Source organism: Equus quagga, chromosome 3 (assembly GCF_021613505.1).
Source record: "Equus quagga isolate Etosha38 chromosome 3, UCLA_HA_Equagga_1.0, whole genome shotgun sequence".
In the NCBI taxonomy this organism is placed as follows: domain Eukaryota; kingdom Metazoa; phylum Chordata; class Mammalia; order Perissodactyla; family Equidae; genus Equus; species Equus quagga.
The window spans coordinates 80,559,844-80,576,129 of NC_060269.1; the positions used below are offsets into that span (position 1 = coordinate 80,559,844).

General features: G+C 38.5%; 1 protein-coding gene across 3 annotated transcripts in view; it reads right to left on the reverse strand.

Annotated features, from left to right (window-relative positions):
• Nucleotides 1–13,688, reverse strand: part of SMARCAD1 (SWI/SNF-related, matrix-associated actin-dependent regulator of chromatin, subfamily a, containing DEAD/H box 1) — a 79,281-nt gene extending 65,593 nt beyond the window's left edge. Inside the window, exons 1-2 of one of the 3 annotated variants that reach the window (XM_046656835.1) lie at nucleotides 13,555–13,688; nucleotides 12,699–12,937 (exon numbers count right to left, since the gene is read on the reverse strand). In XM_046656835.1, coding sequence (XP_046512791.1) covers nucleotides 12,699–12,888 — 190 coding nt within the window. In that variant the 5' untranslated portion in view covers nucleotides 12,889–12,937; nucleotides 13,555–13,688. Of the gene's footprint in view, nucleotides 1–12,698; nucleotides 12,938–13,217; nucleotides 13,381–13,554 lie in introns of those variants that run through there. The other 2 variants (XM_046656836.1, XM_046656834.1) reach the window with 2 other exon arrangements.
• Between the last annotated feature and the right edge of the window lie 2,598 nt (nucleotides 13,689–16,286).

The following is a 16,286-nucleotide window of genomic DNA, read 5'->3' on the forward strand; positions in this document are numbered from 1 at the left end:
GAATAAGCTTTTGCATTCTGTTTCATTAAAACCCAGTGTCCATCTTGCACTTTAATGGACTTTTAACCCATGCATTATTTTGTAACTCTATGTGCATTGGTCATTTGGAAAATATTGGCTCACTCACTGATTAATGCAGATCTTCTAAATGTTGACACATTTCACGGTATCTTATCAAAAACTACATTCATTAATATCACCACTGATCTCTAAATATCTGGAGATTGTCAAATTCACAGTCGTGAACAACAGTTTTTCAAAATCCAAACTTTCCTCTGAAAATTGGAATTTTATCTCTTGCAATAAATACTGTCATTTGTTTTCCTTGATATCACTGCTTATTTTTGAGAAAATGTCTGCTAAAGATCTAAGTCTGCATAACTGTAGTTTGTCAGTCATTCTTTAGGTAAAAATGGTGTTCTGTGAAAAAAAAGACAAGCTCGGTTCAAAACTCAAAGCAACTGCTCAAATGCTTTCCCCAGAGATAAGCCTTGTACTTCAGCATGCAGCAAAGTGTAGTTCACATTTTGTTTCACAAAATATTAAAAAGGTGCCTACTGAGAAGTTGAGATTTAATAAACTTAACAGTTTTTACTGTTTGATCAAGAACATTCTTAGGTGAAACTGGCATTTAAAAAATTTTAAGAATACAATGATTACTGGAACAGTTTGGAGCCTTAGCCTTGATTTGTGCTAGGGCATCAGCCATTTTACCGACCACTGCTTCTGCACCATCAGTGCAAATACCAACACACCAGAAAGGGCAAGTAACGTCTTATATTATTATGAAAAATTTTGGTCTTGTGGACCCACTTTTAGGTCTTAGGGACCGCAAAGGTTCAGAGACTACACTTTGAAAACTGATGGGACACAGTAAAAGCTTGTTTATATAAAATATCAACTTCCCAATATAGTCAATAATCTACAATTAGAATAGTGCTGAATGCTTAGATTTGTTTGCACTATTTTTAGAAGTAAGCAACAGCAAAAATAGCTAAGAGCAACGGCCAAAAAGATATCCCTGATGCAATGATGCTTTTTGACCCAAAGCAAAGAAGCACTTTTAAGCAGCAGAGCAAAGGAGGACAGGAAACAAAAAAGCAAAATACAAAAATGAGGGAAAGAATGGTGAAAAGCAGAAATAATTATGAAGACACTGGCTACTATTCAGTTCTGATATTTGCTGAATGCCTTCTGTGTTTAAGACACCGTACCAGGAGGTAGGGGATATTAAAGAAAAAAAGAGTTATAGTTCAACTTGCCCTAAAGAAACTAGTAATAGGAGCTAAGTAGCCATGTGCACAAATAACTATGTTATGAGACATAATTTGTGCCATGAGAGAGGAATAAACAAAATGCTAAAGGAACATGCGGAAAAACAGCCTGTCCTTTCATATAAAAACAAAAAAGGCTATCATGTTTTAAAGACAGAAGATGATATTTTCTCATTACCAAAGGTAATGGAAACCTACATCATCAGCATATGCAAGAAGGTTCCAAGGTCCCAGGGAGAAATTCCAAATGAACTTTCTCATTAGTAGAATGCACAACAGAAAACAACTGTATATCCCCAATTTTTTCAGTATGATTGTACCCATTCTCATATCTAACTCTACCAAGAAACAAAAGAAGCATTTAAGCCTATCGCCGATTTCACTTTTCTAAGTGGTCCAAGATCAAGGACCACTCAAAACACAGACAAAAAATCACTCCTGGGAGATTATGAGTTCACGTGGAAATAGTCTAAATCAATTTGATAATCCATACATAAAGGTGATCTCACAATGTAAAATGAAAACACATATATCTTTACAACTGTCCTGCAGATTTATGGAAGTGTGACACTTTTTTTTTTTTTGGAGGAAGATTAGCCCTGAGCTAACTACTGCCAGTCCTCCTCTTTTTGCTGAGGAAGCCTGGCACCGAGCTAACATCATGCCCATCTTCCTCTACTTTTTATATGTGGGATGCCTACCACAGCATGGCTTGCCAAGCGGTGCCATGTCTGCACCCGGGATCCGAACCAGCGAACCCCGGGCTGCCGAGAAGCATAATGCGTGAAGTTAACTGCTGCGCCACCGGGTCAGCCCCTGACACTTTTGATATTCCAATTGTGTATTGCTCTACATAGCTCACATCTCTAACATGGCAACTGACTTTCAAAGCATTTCCTCTATCAAATAAAACACATCACATATTTGCTTTTTTTTAAAATTTTTGGTGAGGAAGATTTGCCCTGTGCTAACCTCATCACCAATCTTCCTCTTTTTTTTTTTGCTTGAAGAATATTGTCCCTGAGTTAATATCTATGCCAATCTTCCTCTATTTTATACGCAGGTCATTGCCCCAGCATGGTTGACTAGTGGTATAGGTCCATGCCTGAGATTCAAATTTGTGAACTCGAGCCTCTGAACCAAACCCAACCTCTAAGCCACAGAGGCAGCCCCTATATTTGCCTTCTTAAAAGGGTTATTACCAAAAAATAGATTATAAAATCTGGACAATCTTAATTTGAATGTCATAGTAGAGAGGTAAGTACCTGTAACATATTAGATAAATTAAACTCTCTGATGAAAGCTCTAGAAAAAAACAAAGAATACATTGAATACAAGATCAAAGAGGGGCTGGCCCGTGGCCAAGTGGTTAAGCTCGTGTGCTGCGCTTTGGTGGCCCAGGGTTTCACTGGTTTGGATCCTGGGCGTGGACATGGCACCACTCATCAGGCCATGGGGTCTTTGGGGAGAAGAAGAACAAAGAAATTCAAAGAGTAGTTTCTAACACATCACTCTAAGATGAAATGAGAACTGAGCATGAAGAAACATTTCAGGTTTAAGCCAAAAGAAAAGATAAACAGAGAAAATGTAAAGGAAAAAATAAAGTCATGCTTCTAAGATTGGACAAGGCAAAAATGTCAAACCTGAGTGGTATTTTTTAATAAGATAATTTATATTCACAATAAAAATATAACTGACATATGTCACAACTGCATTGCAATAATGAAATGTATAAACACTGCAGGATATATAAGGCAAAAAGTCAACAGACACAAATATGAGGCTTTAACTCTCTTCTCTAAGCTTGTAATAGATAACAGTGCACAAAAATAATTAAGATATAGAACAGTACTTTTTTTTAACTGTTTTTTGAGGAAGACTAGCCCTGAGCTAACATCTGCCACCAATCCTACTCTGTTTGCTGAGGAAGACTGGCCCTGAGCTAACATCTGTGCCCATCTTCCTCTATTTTATATATGAGACGCCTGCCACAGCATGGCTCGAAAGTAGTGCATAGGTCTGCCCCTGGGATCTGAACTGGTGAACCCCAGGCTGCCAAAGCAGAGCATGCAAACTTAACTGCTGTGCCACCAGGCCAGGATGGAACAGTGTTTTTCAAACATTTTTGATCAAGACCCACTGTAACAGATGCAATATAGATTATGACCCTCAACACTGACTGTTAGACACATATAACTGAAACAAAAGTTTCATAAGTTTTACTGTAAGTGATACTTTGATAATTTTCTACTTATTCTACTCAATTAAAAAACAGTTACATGTATTTAGTCAGGACCCAAGAAACTGACTTTATGACATTGTTTGTGATCCACAGTTTGAAAAATATATAAATAATAAAACTCATCTATTATTTGGCATATAATTAAATCTATACTTAGATTACGTCTTTTCTTCCAAGTACTCTCAGAACTGTCACAGAAATTAATTGTGTATTAGGCCACAAATAAAATATCAGTAAATTCACCAAAGAAGAAATATGACAGACCACATTCTCTGGTCACAGAACACTGAAAGTAGAAGTAAATTTTAATAAAAACATTGACACAAAATTTCAGATACCTGGAAATTCAAAAAAGAAAGGAAAACTTAGAAACCACTTCTTTGAACTTTCAGGTCAAAGAGCAAGAAAAAAACAACAAAAAACAAATCAAAATCTATAAAACATCATATATCATAACACTACACAAGATTTGAAATAATGTGGTAAACTAATGTAAGATTACAGAAACAAATTAATGGCCCACAGATACAAACATACATGGGAATTTAGACTATAATGATGACGTTTCAAATGTAAGAAAAAGGATTTGTCCATAAATGGTTCTGGGACAACTGATTAGTAAGTGATACTGAGCAAAAGAGAAAACTAGTATCACCCTTTAGTCCTTATAACAAAATAAATTCCAGATGAAATTTAAGGTTAAAAAAATCAACACAAAAACCAACTCACATCCATTAGTTTGGCTATCAAAAAAACCCAAACAGGGGCCGGTCCAGTGGCTGAGTGGTTAAGTTCACATGCTCTGCTTTGGTGGCCCGGGGTCCGCCGTTTCAGATCCTGGGCATGGACCTATGCACCACTCATCAAGCTGTGCTGTGGCAGCACCCCACATAAAAGAACTAGAATGACCTGCAACTAGGATATCCAGCTATATACCGGGGCTTTGGGGCAAGAAAAAACAAAAGAGGAGGATTGGCAGTGGATGTTAGCTCAGGGCCAATCTTCCTTACCAAAAAGTACTAAGGAAAAAAAAAAAGAAAGAAATGTATGCGGCTGGCCCAGTGGCACAGTGGTTAAGTTCGCACATTCTGCTTCAGTGGCCCAGGGTTCGCCAGTTCAGATCCTGGGTGTGGATCTACGTACTGCGAGTCAAGCCATGCTCTGGCAGACATCTCACACATAAAGTAGAGGAAGATGAGCACAGATGTTAGCTCGGGGCTAGTCTTCCTCAGCAAAAAAGAGGAGGACTGGCAGCAGATGTTAGGCTCAGGGCTAATCTTCCTCAAAAAAATAAGTAAAAAACCAAAACCAAAAACAACAACAAAACCACCCCTCTAAAAACAAACCAAACCCAACAGAAAATAAGTGTTGGCAAGGCTGTGGAGAAACTGGAACCCTTGTACACTGTTGGTGGGAAGGTAAAATGGTGTGGCTGCTATGGAAACATGTGATTTCTTACATGATCCAGCAATTCCATTTCTGGGTATATATCCCAAAGAACTGAAAGCAGGGTCTTGAAGAAATTTTTGTACACTCATGTTCACAGCAGCATTATTCACAATAGCCAAAAGGTGGAAGCAATCCAAGTGTCCATCCATGGATGAAGGGATCAACAAAATGTAGATATACATACAATGGAATATTTTTCAGCCTTAAAAAGTAATGAAATTTAGATACATGTTATAACATGGGTGAACCTTGATGACACTATGTAAAGTGAAATAGGCCAATCACAAAAAGACAAATCCTGTATGATTCCACTTTCATGACATACCTAGAGCAGTCAAATTCATAGAGAAAGCATACGGGTGGCTGCCAGAAGCTGGGGGTAGGAGGGAATTGTTTAATGGGGAGAGTTTCAGTTTTTGCAGGATGAAAAGAGTTCTGAAGATTGGTTGTACAACAATGTGAATGGAGTTAACACTCCTTGAGATGTACACTTAAAAATAGTTAGGAAGGTAAATTTTATGTTACGTATACTTTACTACAATTAAAAATATAATTAACACAGATGTGCTAGAAGAAAATATGAATGAATTTATCTATAATGTGGTAGTAGGGAATGCCTGTCTGATCAGGATCTAAAACCCAGAAGCTTAAAGAAAAGGATGAACAAATTGATCACATAAAAGTGTAAAATTTCTTTATCATGAACAACAGAGAATTAAAACAATAAAAAGACTTACAAATTATTTCTCAGAAAAAGAAAAAAACAAAGGAACACAAAAAAAATTCAAATGGCTAATATATTTATGAAAATATACATAACCTTAAAAATAAAAAAATAAAGCAACTTAATTGCTTATTAGCCTAATATTTAAAAAGTTCTCAATATTTTGGCCTGTTATGAAAAAGTAGACATCTGAAAACCAAGCTGTAGTCTGGTGCAAACCGATAAAACGTTTGTGTATGGTGATTTGGCAATTACTAAAATATTACTTAGACTCCCTCTAATCTGACAATTCCATTTCCAGGAATTTTCCCACAGATTGTACATATGCACAAATCTGTGTAAAATGATGGTCACCACGGCATTCTTGATAGCAAAAACATGAAGAAAAAACCCAAATCAACCAATGTCCATTAATAGGAAACTATATGAATTACAATACATCTATATAAGACGATGCTCTGTAGTCATTTCAAAAAATTGAAGTATAGTATATTTTATATGGACTGACATGGAAAGTGTAACAAAAAAAAAATCTATTCTTTAACAGCAAGTTGCATTACAATACGTATGTTAATATAATGCTATTTAGTTTAAAAATAAACATAAAAATCTGAAATATAAACAGGCAGAAAAAAATGTGAAAGAATAAACACCAAAACTAAACAAGCATTACAGAAGATTCTCTCTTGATTACACACTGTATCATTTAATTTTTATATAACATTTTATTTTGAAGAAAACAATAGCTAAGCATGGAAAGTAAAAAGGTAGAGAAGGAAAACAGACAAAAGATGTACATTTAAAATGTGCTTAAGATTTTTACTTAAGCATGAGTACTCATTGTACTTTCTATTAAAACAATTCAACAGTGACCCTTTTAGCAAGTACTGCTTTTTAACTAACACTAGCAGACATTAAGACGCTAGAGTGACTATCTAAACATATAGCGATGATTCACATTTTGGCCACACACACCTAAAAAGGACTGAGTATCTCGTGGTGGTTATAGAATCGACACCAAAATGATACATTCGGCTTCAGCATTCAAAGGATCATAGCCATTTATTCTTTGCAGGGACTTCAGAGAACATCTAGACAAAGGAAGTGAAGTCCCAAAACACTGATGTCTTACTGAAGAGCATACAACCTTTATGTGGCAGACAGCGCTCTGGAAATTTTTTTGATAAGTGGTATGATTTTCAATTCCTTCTCTCACTAATTAAAAATCTAACGTTCAACATGGCAACCACATTAAAACGGCAATGACTTTAGAGGACGATCTATTTCACCAAGAAAAGAAAGTCATCAAGCATAAACTAAAACTTTCCTCCATTCTAACCTCTAAATGATCTACGAACCTATCGATTTTTGTCTTTCACTTTCCCCCAGGGAAAATGTGTCTCTGCTCCTTTGCAAGGTCAAACAGTGCGGCTGGGCTCCCATTCCCATACTCTTGATGCCTCTCTTCAGATGCCTCTTCTCCCTGCACCCTTTTCTTCTCCACTAGCTTCTTTCCCTTGGTCAACAAACATGCTCAATTTTCAACAATCCTGAAACATCTTTTCTTGACATTCCTTCCCAGTCAAGCCGTTTCTCTCTTTCCTTCTTGAAAGAGTAGTCTTCACCTCCTTACCTTTCTACTGAAACTGTCTGTTAAAGGTCAACAGTAACATAATTTCCAAGGAAAGGGGTCTCTGATCAGTCCCCATCCAACTTGACTTCTCTACAGAGTTTGAAACTGTTCATAATACACCAAACTGGAAACTTTCTTTCTTTAGCTTCCAGGGTATTATCATTTTCTCTGACTATTCTAAGCATCCTTTATATCTTTCATTGGTTTCCCTTCCTTTGTCCATCACTAAATGTTGATGCTTCTTAATACACACCTTGCTTCGGACAGTTTTTGTTCACTACCACAAAGATGATTCCAAAGTTGATTTCTCAGGTTTCGACCACTCTCTGAGCTCCAAACTCTAACGTTCAACCCTTTACTAGACCTTGCTACTGAAATATGAGAGGTATCAAATGCAACATATTTTAATATCCTCCTAATCCTACTTGCCTAATTCAGTTGATAGTGCCAATCACTCAGCTGTCCAAGAAAAGACATGTGAGTTCTCTTTAAATCCTCCACATTTAACTGATCATCAAACACCATCCAACACATGTCACTTAAAACTTTCCTAAATTGCCTCCTCTGTCATCCCTGCTGTCATTTCCTACCTTTAGGCTTCAATTAATACAACAGCTTCATTAATGGTTTTCCCACACTGAAATGCTCTATAGAGTGTACCAAATAAAGTCCATCCTCCCTGGCCCCTCACAACCCAGCAGTTTACATTTCTATTTTTCAGCTTCATCTATATTGCCCCAAATCTCCTCTTCCATAGATAACCTCTCCTTTCCCATACACACACCACAGACTCTTCAAAGCAACATATTTTTCATCCCTTGTTCACCGAAGAAGCAATGATTCATTGTTTAGGGTCCACTCAAAATCATCTCTCTATGACTTTTCCTGATCCTCCCCAGGAAGAATAGATATAATTTAATCATTTGTGAATTTGACTGTGACCCTACAATGCTTGCTATCTTCCTCTCTATGTGAGTTATCATATTGTACACTATTTTAACTATATAAATTTACATGCTCCTTCCTCCTGGTGCTCCTTGAGGATCACGCTTTGTTCACATTTTTATCCCTTATGCATAAAACATAGTAGGCTCTCTCCTTTCACACTCATCTGCCACTGCTTTACTCCCTCCAAACCCACTACACTCCCAAAAAAGTCAAAGAAAAAAGAGAAATAAACTGTAAGTAATAACTATTGATAACTCTGGGCATTGTGAGAGTGAAATAAACCTGAGGGGGGAGAAGGGAAGAGAAGGAGATCTCCAGAAAGTCAAGTGGTGGCAAAATAATGCGATCTGATCTCCATTTGTTCACAGTGGTTGTTTCACATACCTTGAAAAAAGTCTAGCTCATAGTAAGTGATCAATATTTTTTGAAGGAATACTGCAATGAACGTAAAGTGTATGCCCTCACATCCAAAGACTGGATTAAAGGAGCCTGTCCTCTATCAAAAGTAGTTTAAAGCATCCATGGATGAAGAATGTCTGATGGCTAAGGGACTATTTTGAGATCATAAAGAGAAAGAGGGATATTTAAAAAATATATACAAAGTATAAATATCACCCATTTATCATCCAATACTCCCTTTTTTTAAAAAATATTTTATTTATTTATTTTGAGAAAGATTAGCCCTGAGCGAACATCTGCTGCCAAGCCTACTCTTTGTGCTGAGGAAGACTTGCCCTGAGCTAACATCTGTGCCCATCTTCCTCCACTTTATATGTGGGACGCCTACCACAGCATGGCTTGATGAGCAGTGTGCAGGTCCACACCTGGGATCCCAAGTGGTGAACCCCAGGCCGCCAAAGTACAATGTGCAAACTTAACCCTGCAGCACTGGGTGGGCCCCCCATGTTCCTTTCTTCAACACATTCTCAGTGAACTGGGGGCCTACTACATGCCACTCACTGTTCTGAGCAACGGAGATGAACAGGTGAACAAGACAGACAAGATCTCTGCTCTCATGGATCTTAGTCATGTGCTGCATAACAATGTTTTGGTCAATGACAGATCACACATATGACGATGGTCCCATAAAATTAGCGCCATATGGCCTAGGAATGTAGTAGGCTATACCATCTAGATTTGTATAAGTACACTCTATGATGTTCCCACAATGACAAAATCACCTAACAATGAATTTCTCAGAAGTGATCCCGTCATTAAGCAATGCATGACTATATTCTAATAAGAGGGGAGACAAATATATAATCTAATGTTACGTAGTAATAAATTATACAGAAAAATACAGTAGAGTAAAACTGGGGAGGGGGGAGGGAGTTGCTACCTCAGAGAAAGTGATCAAGTGAAGGCCTTCTAAAAAAGGTAACATTTCACCAAGCCCTACTGAAAGAAGCTGAGTCATATGCAAATACCAGCAAAAAGGGTCTTGCAGGCAAAGAGCAAATGGGAAGAAGGAAAGATCGGACTGTGCTTGGCCTATTCAAGGAACAGTGTATCTGTGGCACAGTAACTGAAAGAGGATGGTAATAAATAAAATATTAACTCATATTAGGTGAAATAACAGGATAAGCTGAAAAAGAGTGATTACAGGTAATCTTAACTGTATACAATTTTCATCCTATAAGCTGACTTAGAGACTAACACTATTGTAAATAAACAAATATAGCATTATCCCACAATGGCAGACTAAGTTACACGATGATAAAGGAAGTCAAGTCATTATCTGTATGCCACTGATGATTCCCAATCTCCATATGCAGTCCTGATCTTAAATCCAACTTCAGCATCTTATCCTCTCCATAGCCCAAGGCACAACACTCAATTCAGCAGGCCCTCCCTCATGTTAAGGGAAGTTGCCTTTGGTCTACTCCAACAGCTAAATTGGGGGCAGGACCTTTGATTCCTATTTGCACTTTTAAATGCGTGCCCAATAACTTAAGATGGGTACTTCATACCTATTCTGATGTAGAGAACTCTTTTTTTTTTTCAATTATCTAAGCTAAAATTCTTAACATTCATTTTATCTCATTCCTACCAAGAATCTTGCTGTAAAACCTTGCCCTTTCTCACTTAGAAATCTCTCACATCTCGTTCTTCTTCATTTCTACCACGATCATAAAGTTTGGATTCTAAGAGCTTCCTAAACGATTCCTAACCCTTCAAGCCCTACTCTCTATAATGTACAGTACTCACAACTGCTAGACTGAATTTACAAAACAACTTTCTTTCATCATTTTACTCCTTTATCTAAAGCCTTTAATGGCTCCTAGAGCCCATAAAGTCTAAACTTAGCCTTAGTTTTCAAATTTCTAAAATTCAGTATCATTCACACTAATCTTTTCTTAAAGCAAAGCTCTCGATTCCTAATAGGATGAATTCTCACCAATCCCAGAACACACTTAATTTTCATATTTCCCAGTGTCATCAAGACTCACCATGTGATTCCTAAAGGCAATCTCAGTTTCTAAGAGGAATTTATGTATGAAAAGAAAAAGTCCCAATAAAGAGAAAATGAGTGAAGTCTCTTCAGACAGAAAAAGGCAGAAAAACATCTTTTGACTAGAAAAGGCAATTAAGAATTTCATATTACTAATATTGATAAATAACTAAAATATTCCATTGAATTCCAGTTTACAAAGTACTTTTATTTTAAAGATGAAAAAATTGTGGACCTCAGATTTTAAGTGACTTGTCCAATGTTCCCTTTAACTAAAAAAGCAGCAGCAGAGACTATCTTTGTTTTGAGGAAGATTAGCCCTGAGCCAACATCTGCTACCAATCCTCTTCTTTTTGCTGAGGAAGATAGGCCCTGAGGTAACATCTGTGCCCATCTTCCTCTGTTTTATATGTGGGATGCCTGCCACAGCATGGCTTGATAAGCGGTGCCATGTCCGCACCCGGGATTCAAACCAGCAACCCCCGGACTGCCAAGGCAGAGTACGCAAACTCAACTGCTGTGCCACTGGGCCGGCGCCAGCAGAGACTTTTAAGGACTCAAAACCCCATGCCTACACTCTAACCTTCCCTGTCCTCTCTAACTACATAAGAAACAATTAAAATATTTACTGTTAAAATATTAAAGAGCACGGATGTTTAGACATTAACTACAACATGTTATATGCAAATCAAATATCTGTTGAAAGAACAAACAAAGGGATGTCACTCCTGTGCTTAAAATCCTTCAGAGGTTCCCCAGAAAATCCAGACAAGCTCAAAACTCTTTAGACAAACAAAGCCTTTCCAAATTGGACTCCTAACTCTCACTTAATCCAACCTACCCAATCATTCCACCATATTCCAATTACACCAGAGTATTTTAAAACGTTATTCTATTGTTAACTTGCAGCGACTCTGCCATCACCGTTACATTTAAGCAGAATTTACCAAACAAAACAGGGACACCAAGGGTGAAGATATATACATTATCAATCTTGTCAGGGCCAGGTTAATTTAAAAGCTGCTTGTGAAATATTTAGTTTTGCATTTAAAAAAAAAGTATTACTGAAATAAACATTAAAGTAAAGCTTCTACTATCCCTCTCACCTCTTATAATAAACTATATAATGTAAATGAGTAAAAGGTTATGCTCAGGAATTGGACCGCTTCGATTTTAATTTCGTTTCTACCAGCTTCCTAACAACTTAACCTCCCTGGGTCTCATTTCTGCAAAATACGGAAATAACACCTTGCAGGATTGTTGCGCAAATAAAATGAGAGAATGTGAAGCACTCAGCACTATGCCTAGAACATAGTAAGAGTTCAAATACAAATATAATCTAATTGTTAACTTGTTCGGACAACATAGACTAAAATAGAAATGCTAATTTTTGGCTTCTTCTCAAATCCTACTGTCCATGAGAATCTGGTGAAGAGGTTAAAAATGATTCATTCACCATGAAGAATACCAATCATTCATTCGTTCTCTGGCGATCTCCAGGAAGTTCAGTGATGGCAAATCTGAAAATGATCCAATCTTCATTTGTTCATAGTGCTTGTCTTCACGCACCCTGAATAAAGTCTAGCTCATAGCAGGTGATCAATATTTTCTGGAAGAATACTGGAATGAATGTAAACACCTGGCAATAACAGCCTCAAAGTCTATCACAGGACTGAATCACCTAGTTTCTCTTCCAGTAGCAACCATTCTGACCTAAGGATGACCTAAATTCTGATTTCAACTTCCATCACTGGGCCATATTCTAAGCATTCATATCAAAGTGAAGCAACTATGGATGGATGCTCAGTTGGAGAAACACGGTGCCTATGGCAGTGAAAAGCTGCATTTAAAGGGGCATGGTGAAGGACAACGCGTCAGTTTGTATGACCTCAAGAATAAAAATAGAATCTCTTGTGGCTTTCATCTTTTAAGAAATGTCTCTTGATGCTACATCAATTTGCAACATTGTAACTCACCTGTTTTTTCAGTTATATCTGAATCAGGGGTGCCTGCCCTGCTAACTTCCCCTTCGGCATTCTCCTCTTCAGCACTAAGAGAAATGGGTGAAGAAGGGCCAGGCTGGGAGAGCTGAGGGGTTGCTTCGGGCGCTTCCTCAACCTTACTCCTTTTCTCAAAGCGAAAACGGTCCAGGTTGAAAAGATTCATAATGGTAGAAACCACCAGCTTGGGGGGTTGGGAGCTTTAAGTGAACTATCTGCAGGGAAAAAATAAAAGAGAAAAAGAGGGCATGAAAACAATATAAAATACAAAGCCATAGCAGTTCATTCCCAAGGCAATTAAGAGCCCGCAAACATGCCAGCGGCTCAGGATGACTATTACGGCTGCGCCTCATTGTTAGGCCATAACAATCAGAAGGTGCTCAGGGGTCTCTTTTTAAAAATTTCCATCGCTCTTTTTACTCTCCTTCATCCCCCCTCCCCCGCCGCCCCTCCTTCCTCGAACCACGAGCTGACCCTCGTGCAACCTCCTCTTACCCAGCACGCGCAGGCACGTTCCCCACTCTAACCCCCCTGCGGGCCGCGCGCCCGCGCCCAGTGAGAGGCTCCCTGCACTACAGTGCTCCCTGCCTCGAGAAAGGACGTGCGAGGGCCCGAGCCTCGACACTGCGGGGACACAAAGGGGCCAAAGAAGGGGAGCGGCGGCGGCCGTGCTGGCGGGCACCCGCCCGGAAGTTGACGCGGCGCGATCCCAGCTGAGAGGAAGCTGATAGGATCAAGAAAACACAAGGAAGGCTCAGAGGTGGAGAGCGTGCGGCGGCATCTCTTTCGTGCTCACTCGCTCGCTCTCTTTCATTTCTCGCAGGGTACTTACAGTCTTGCAGCCTCGGTGCGATGTAACAAAGGTTGAAAAGAAAAAAATAATTCCTGGCGTGAGGCGACGGTAGCCGGGCCGGGACCTTCAGAACAGCACAGAGAAACCCAACGAGCGCGTAGTGATGACGCAACACGCAGCCTAGGCTTTTTTCTTCCCCAGCGACGCGCGAGCGGAAAGTGACTAGGCGCGCGCTGTTGTCCTGGTAACTGGTACCCGCCTCTTTGCCTGGGAAGCGCGCTTATGCCTGTTTTTCCAGGTTAGCTAGAGAGTTGTTGAACAGCATGGTAATAAATAGCACAATGACTATAGATAGCATAATAAAAGTATATAATGTAATATTTGGTATATTGTAATCTATAATATTTTACATAATATAGAGACTGTATAATAATATTGTGCTAGGTGTTTTACGTGTATAATCTCAACACTTGCAAGAAGCCTGTCTTTGCAAAGTAAGGAAACAGAGGCCTGCAGATGTTAAGTAGTTATTACTAAGGAGTAAAAACCCGGGTATGTTGAGTTTCAAAGCGCATGAACTGCCTCTCCACTAGTTGGCTGGATTGTTCTTAGAGTGGAATATGACAATTCACCTATCTTGATGGAAATATTATCTTAAGAATATTTATTCTTTGTTCTAACATTAGACTAAACAGACAATTTCCTGAATTGTAATTTGATCCTCTAGTTGGTATTTCCCTTAAAGACGAAATAATACAAATCATTATTCTGCCAAATACATTGGTCATTGTAAATTTAAATTGGCATTCTGTTTTAGAAATCAGTGTTTTGAACTGTATAATTATAACACGAACCCACAGTTTTATCAAATGTGGAATGCTTATAAAATCAAGTGTCTGGACCCATGAAATTAAGAATCAAAGCCTGAACAATTGGAATTTCCATTATATCTATTTCCGATGTCCCATGAAATGCACTAGTTTTGGGGCTGGCCCCGTGGCCGAGTGGTTAAGTTCCCACGCTCCACTGCAGGTGGCCCAGTGTTTTCGTTGGTTCAAATCCTGGGCGCAGACATGGCACTGCTCATCAAACCACGCTGAGGCAGCGTCCCACATGCCACAACTAGAAGGACCCACAATGAAGAATATACAACTATGCACCGGGGGGCTTTGGGGAGAAAAAGGAAAAAATAAAATCTTTAAAAAAAAAAAAAAGAAATGCACTAGTTTTATGCATGCATGTTAAATGATATGACCAAAGGATATATCAACTTATAAATAGTAAATTGTTTTTGGCGATGAAGAATATTTGCTTTAAGATCTCCTCTCTTAGCAACTTTCAAATATGCAATACAGTATTAACTATAGTCATCATGCTATAAATGTAATAAAAACAAGAGTATTTGCTTTATATTTAGACAGATCTAACATTGAAAATGGATTCCACTAGTTGAATGACTTTGGGAAAATTATATATAATTTCTGTAAGCCTTAGTTTCCTCATCTTTTAGATGTGGTTGATAATACTGTTGACCATTTAGGGTAATTTTCTGCAGCAGTCCTACTCCTTTGACATTTGTACAGCTAGGGCGAGAGTGAAAATGGAGACCTACATATCATATGTCTAAATATTTAAGCATTATAAATACAGCTAACAAAATGTAAAAAGAAAATATGTTCTATTGTCCTATTTTAAAAATGACCTGGAAAACCAGGTTGAATTTAGACTTCTTATGTGTCAGACAGAGTGGGGGTGATTCAAGGAGAACTGGTTGGCTGATGTACCTTGCCTTCCCTGTATCACTCAGTGGGATGCCATTCCTGCTGTGACACACATTCACTCAGTATGGTGCCTTCCGTTTTCCCACTCATGTGATGCTATTAGGGACCTTGTGTTCATGCATATAGACACCCAGCTCAAATTCCAACTCTGACTCCACCTAGGGTTTCCGTATTTGTTAAAAAAAAAAAAAAAAAGGATGCTCTGCTGAATTTGAGTTTTAGATAAACAACAAATACTTTTTTAGAATAAGTATGTCCCATGCAATAACTAGAACTTACTCATCCTAGAAAATTATTTGTTGTCTATCTGAAATTCAAGTTTAACAAGATGTTCTGTATTTTATTTGGCAAACCTACCCCCACCTACTGCTTCGTCACCTCTTGGGCCTAGGGGCCTTTTTGTGCTACATGTTGGGTCTAAGGATATAGATACTGGAAATACTGTTGGCCCTCAGCAGAAAGGATCTAGGGAAAAGTCACTCTTAGCCTTTTTGGAGCTGTGTGAGCATAGAATTTCAGGGATCAAGAACTCTAAAGCATTGTCTAAAAGTCAAGGTGCAAGTTTTGAGTGAGCTTGTCTGCTTGGCCCACATATTCCTTCCCTTTGTGGTTGGGCATAGCTGGAAAAGAGCAAGATTGAGCCCTGTAAACCACCCTATATAGGAACCATTCTTGCCCAGTTCTAAGGGTAGGGTTGTCCTGTAGTGTTCATTGACCTGGGAGAATTGAATGATACGTGACTGAGATTTTACTTGATGGGAGATCAAAAGCTTAAGGGAGTGTATAACAAAGTAACATAGACTGGATGGCTTGCACAACAGAAATTTATTTTCTTGCAGCTCTGAAGGCTAGAAGTTGGATATCAAAGTGTTGGTAGGATTGGTTTTATCTGAGGATCATGAAGGAAGGATCTGCTCTAAGCCTCTTTCCTTAGCTTATAGATGGCCATATTCTCCCTGTGTCTTTACATAGTTTTCCCTTTGTACTTGT